This window comes from Scylla paramamosain, chromosome 19 (genome assembly GCF_035594125.1).
Source record: "Scylla paramamosain isolate STU-SP2022 chromosome 19, ASM3559412v1, whole genome shotgun sequence".
NCBI classification, from domain to species: Eukaryota; Metazoa; Arthropoda; class Malacostraca; order Decapoda; family Portunidae; genus Scylla; species Scylla paramamosain.
In genome coordinates, this window is record NC_087169.1 from 16,583,401 (window position 1) to 16,589,400 (window position 6,000).

A 6,000-nucleotide genomic window follows, 5' to 3' on the forward strand; every position below is an offset into this window, starting at 1 on the left:
ACACAACTAAAATTCAATAATTTATTTGGTACACTACTGTATTTCATCTGTTTCACATTAATAAGAGGCAAAAAGGGCAGCGTTACCAATATACAAAAAAAAAATTGAGTGAGAACAGATCTTTTCATGCAGCCATGTGTTGGGAGCAGATGAGTGTTCCTCCTCCACACACGATGAAGGAGACTCACCACTCGCTACACCAGCCACTCGAATCTTGCTTCCTTCTGTTCGTCACTTGAATTTTCTGAATGCATATTTGTATTGGTGTATTATCTTATTATACACTGATGGAATCCTTAATGAGACACTCAAAATAAAATCAACTAAAGCAAATAAATATGTAATATCTTCATGTAAATAAGATTCTGAAGTCGTGTAACCCAAGAAAATACAGTATTGAGGATAACAGAGGAGAAACTTTGCTACAGAGTGCATATACGAGTATGTCAGCACTCTGAAGCAAACGTGCCATTCTGTTATTTAGACTTTGTCAAGTACTGATTCTTAAGAGAAATATGTTATAAAAGGGGAAATGATGGGTGTAAAACAGTAAAAAAGTGACAGTACAAAAATGGACTTAATCTGAAAGGATGGTCTTTTGGCTGAGAATCAAGACAATTAAGCTGACTTCACTGAGCCAGTGTCATAATAAATGATGGTTTAAAGTCAGTGAGTTATACACACAAGTACAACATCAAATAGACTTAACACTTAACACAACATAGGTGTTTTCATATATATATCTCTATATATATACTTCTCTAAAAACACATACGCCTAATGGTATATACGACAGTATTCTGTTAAAATAATTCCAACGTGATAATGGTTAACAACACTGTCTGATAGTAACAAGATTCTCTCTCTCTCTCTCTCTCTTCTCTTTCTAACACAGTAACTTCCTTCACTTTCCTAAGGCCGTAGTGTGCTTCAGTAGCAGAACTTGTTGGGAGATTAACAGATCTAGGAGTCAGTACTTAGCACAGCATTTTTTGTCATGATGCTGCAGGGTCAGACTGCTCTTCACACCATCTATCCTCTCAGTGAAGGAAATAAAAGGTCCACACGTATAATAAGTTAGGCGAGTAACGAGAACGAGCGAGCGGGTGTACAAAAAGGGGCAACACCTGGATGGACGTGACAGTACTGGTCCCTCTGGAGGCGAGGTACTGCAGGGCATGGAAGGCACAGGGTAAGGCTGGGAGTCTGCCAGCTAGGAGCAGGTCTTGAGGGCCAGGGAGGCGGAACTCCAAGATTCACAGTCTTCCAGTGTTGCAGAGCCATTTTATGACTGTGAGTGAACAGCATCTTTCAAAGACATTCTATAGAAAAGTAGTAAGCATTCTTTTCTCTGCTTTAGACATTACAAAAGGCAATATGAAAGACTCCACAACAAGGCGAGTGAATCGAGAATGCACGCAATGGCCACACAAACTAATTTTTTCAGAATATGTTAAAATTTTGTAAATAATTTTGGAAAACTTGCTTTATTTCATAAAACTTTTCCTCACTGTTTAGTAATGTAAGGCAGATATACATATATACATTTTAGTCTGATGAACAAGTGTAAATAATCCAGGTCTGCTTCTCTGCTTCTCACTAGCTGGGGGAGGGCAGGGCGTGATGAGGTTCTCAGCTACAGTGTTGTGCTTATGGGACAAGAGACACTTATGGTTCACTGAAGTCAAATCTGTAAAAGGTGACACAGTTCCACTTTTTTGGCAAACATCTCAGTGCGTTTTACTGTATTACCCCGTTTGTCAGTAGTCAGGTGGATTGTGACCTCATCTGTTATAAAAAATTTGGAATGCTCAGTACAAAATAACTTTCTCCCTCGTGTATAAATATAATCTAAGAAAATGACTTGGTTGCATATTTATAAAAATGGCACCTCCATGTGTTAATTAGTGAGTTAATTTACCTGAGTGATTTTCATCTATTGCTAACCTCATGTGTATTTACTTTATTTGTGCACAACTCTCTTCTGTATAAATAACTAAGCCATTACTGTGTTACTCTTTACATGAAGCAGGCAGGCGAGACACAAGCTCCACCCATCGGATCTGAAGCCTCCAACCAAAGATCCAAAACCAACAATACACTAATTTGGTTCACAGGACTTTTTTCTGGAATGACAATAAGGAATTTCTTAAAATTCTTACAGCGGATATCTTGGGTGCGAGTTTTTCCAAGCATGATGTAGACCTCACATTAGAGAAAATGAAGCCTTAAATAGACTGCATGATGATTACTGAAATTCTGGTGTATGAGTTTCAAAGGGTCTGGGTCTGGAATGTTCAATGGAAGTGTAAATTTAATGCACATCTTTTTTTATAATTTTAAGCTTATGAAAATGTGAATGGAAATAGAAACAAATGAGTTTCGATTAAAAGTAATACAATTCACACCCACCCACACCATTCTGACTGGCTGATGAACTCTATTCCTCTCTTACTTTACAACAAATATAAAGATAAAAAGGAAAATCTTTTACTCCACAAACCATCAAAAGATTAAAAAGATTGCTTGCATTCCTACATTTGTGCAGTATTTGTACACAAGAAAGGCATGAACCTGGCCTTCACCTCTACCACTCTAGCTCATTGCAGAAATAAAAGCACCCAAAGCATGACCAACCAAAGATTTAATTGCCCATGGAAGAATGTTAAGAGGTGAAGCCCGTCACTTCACACTCCTGGAAAGACCAAGGTGGGATCCCCAACCTGACAACCATATTTCAAGGCGACCAGCTGCAGTGACAACCACACATCTGGCCTGTGTAATATGACAAACCTTAAAGTATTAGTTGCTAATATCAACTTTCACCTGCAGACAGGTATAATTTTGTAAAGCTATCACCCACATCACCTCAGAAGTTTCTACATTGATGTTCATGTAAAGAAGACTAGCGTATGCATCAATTTCACACTGTATATACAGTCACTCTTGCCACTTCATTCAAAATGGTTTATAAATTCTTTACACTAATTAGCTAAAAACTTGAGCATAACAAAATCTAATCCAAATAAATCTTAAAATGAAAATAGTCAGATCTATGGAAAATGAGATATAACCATTGCAAAGAATTTCACTCTGTCAAGAAATTACAACTAAATGCAGACAAGATGAAACAAGACACGACAGTTTCGGCGGAAACCTTGGTGAAGCACGCAAGACACACTGAGGCCTGGGGACCCTAGTCAGTCCTGGGCCGCAGGGAACATTCACACCTGAACAACAGGAGCACCACAGACTGGAGACACAGCACAGGCTAAATATTTCCCCTTTGGCAAGATCTACACCTTCCAAGCTTGCAAAACATGAGGAGGCTGATCATAAGCCTGTTTGTGGGGAGGAGCAATTGAGTTACGGCCACTTCGCACCTCTGGAAGCAAAGAGGAAATGTTCATTTCTTCCAACACACTTATACACTACTTATTCTACCCATATTTATTTTCCCACCAGTTCTGAACCAATCAATATTCTACTTCTGCCTTTCTTTCCTTTTATATAAATGCAAGGCAAGTGACAAATCTTGTTTAATTGGCAACTGTTAAAGCGATGCAGTTATCCCTATCTATAAGTCAGGCTCATCCCACAAAGGGGGCACATACATCGTAATTGTATAATACTGTTGTCTCATCATCACATCACACACATTGTAAGTCACAGCAAGCTATTCTGCACTGTCTGTTATTCACCAACAGTTAGAGGAAAGCACTTCTCATCAAATTTGTTTTCTTTGTAGCTATTCAGGGTTTTCTTATAAACCTACAATCAGCAAACAGGACCTCCAATTGACACAAGCTGGGGCTCACCTATGTGTTCTGCACTGGCACAACAGTCATCATGTGGTTGTGGGGCAGAGCCTGCTCATATCCGCCTTTGCTCTTCATCTGGGACTGCAGCTGGGCCAGTTGGTTGTTGCCCATCTGCACATCGCTGGACCCAATGTGGCCCGTGTGCACAAAGTTGGTGGGCTCGCCTATCATGGTGCGATCGATGCGCCTGCGCCGCCGCTAGAACACAAGAGGTATTCTTGCTGGTTCTCAGATTGTTATAGGAGCAACCATGATATGTCTGCACACATTATTATTACCAGCTCATATTAATATCACAGGTCTATAGAAAAGATAGGATGCTATGTGCTTTGTACACTTACAAATCTGACAGATAGCAAGAGTATTTAACATAATCATCAGAAAACATTCAATGATATGCTAACTAGAACTAAGACTTAAAAGAATCCTGTTGCATGGCTTGAGTAACAGCTCTGTGGTACAGTAACGGGGGAAGAGTGCTTAGCCAAGCCACATTTGACTCTCCCTGGCAGTGCATTACCTGGGGGGGCTGCTGGGTGATGCAGCAAGCAAACCACTGGCCCCACACATCCCCAGCCATGGTGGATGAGTAGATAGGCATTGAGCAGACGGCGGGGCGAGGGTGCTCACACTTTCCGAGGAAAGCCGCTCACCAACTTACTCTGTGGCTGGCATGCTCTTGTCCATTACCCTTCAAAGGAAAACAGAACTCAAGTTTTGACCTCAACCTTGAGTTTTCGCCAGATGCAGCGCCCAGCCAGCACACACTCAATACAAATGGCTGAATAGAAACAAGAAACAAGATACAGCAGTCACGTAATGGGTGAAAATATATCAGCTATGGCTAGCACAGTGTTCAAACTGTCAGTGGAAGCAATAATGGCCACCACGCACACATCCTCATTCCTGACGGCATGGCAAGCACTACCTTTACCTTACTACAACCCTGCACACCAGACACTCTAACACCATAAACACCATACCATCACCACCACCACTATTCAGCATCCGCCACAAACATCCTTTCTCACCCCCCTCACACACCAGGCAGGGAGTGGTGGTGGTGGTGACCTACCACCACCACATCCTGCCATCAGCCACACCCTGCACACACCACCACCACACCACCGCACCACGGGAACACAGAAAGAATGAACGAGGAAAAGAACTTACTGCGGGTTTCCGAAATCGAGGAGACAGCTGTGGCCGCTCTCTCCCTCTCCTCTCTCCTCTCCCTACCACTCTTCAACTCTCAATTCTCGCCTTCACGTCTTCACTATCCTGTTTTTCTTTCTGCTGGGGCGTTCCTGTGCCCTTAAGGTCCCTGCTGGCGGTGCGCAGGGGGCGATGATGGTGAAATAAAGGAGGAAATGCAGAAAAGTGACGAGATTCTTACTACTCAGCTCACCAATTACTCAGGGAGGCGACTTGTCTCGACCCCTCCTTCCACCACTACTGTTTATTTCTGATTCCTCTCTTATGTCTTACCTATTTACCTTCTACACTTTAAATACACGGAAATTAAAGGGTATGAAATTGTAGATTGGTTTACATACAGCCACTCTTCTTTTCTTGGCTACTAACTGTCAATTCATTTCATTTATTTATTTTTTTTGTGGCTATGTGGACTTGGATTTGGTTCTAAATGTGGGGTAGATACATTTATAACTCCTAACTTAACCTTATACAAAAATAATGTGTATTTTTTACATATAAACCCCTTCTTTTCTTAGCCACCACCCATAAATTACCCTTATTTAACTAGATTTTCATGGCTATATGGACTAAATTCGGCCCTTAACATGGAATATACATATTAAAAATCCGCATGTTAAGTCTATACAAGTTAATACAATTGTAATAAGGATAATAAGTTATGTTTCGCGAAGCTACGAGAACACATTCGGACTGAGTGATGTTTGAGCGATGTTCGAATCCACGCCGCGGTGACTTCCCCTTCCTTCTTTCCCTCACTTGAAGTCAATGTATGCAAAAGAGAATGCTGGAGAATAAATCATGTGTGTCTATTATGAATCTTTGCTACATGTTAATGAATGCTGCAGGGGCGTTGTGTGTGTATGTGGTGCGTAAGAATGTTTTTCAAAGGGGTATCTGAACATTCCTCTGAGAATATTATGAATGTTGACATGTTTAAAGTATGAGAGAGAGAGAGAGAGAG

The 6,000-nt window shown here is 41.0% G+C and overlaps 1 protein-coding gene across 3 annotated transcripts; it reads right to left on the reverse strand.

Annotated features, from left to right (window-relative positions):
- Positions 1–7: 7 nt before the first annotated feature.
- Positions 8–5,273, reverse strand: LOC135109761 (CDC42 small effector protein 2-A-like). Of its 3 annotated transcripts, none has more exons than XM_064021378.1 (4): positions 4,995–5,273; positions 4,342–4,512; positions 3,819–4,019; positions 8–3,385 (listed from the first exon to the last, which is right to left on the reverse strand). In XM_064021378.1, the coding sequence occupies exons 2-3, from the start codon at positions 4,420–4,422 to the stop codon at positions 3,819–3,821; spliced, it is 282 nt and encodes a 93-aa protein (XP_063877448.1). In that variant the 5' UTR covers positions 4,423–4,512; positions 4,995–5,273; the 3' UTR covers positions 8–3,385. The 3 variants fall into 3 exon arrangements, with proteins under 3 accessions (XP_063877448.1, XP_063877447.1, XP_063877445.1); XM_064021377.1 differs by having other exon boundaries at positions 4,342–4,602; XM_064021375.1 differs by lacking the exon at positions 4,995–5,273 and adding an exon at positions 4,756–4,886.
- Between the last annotated feature and the right edge of the window lie 727 nt (positions 5,274–6,000).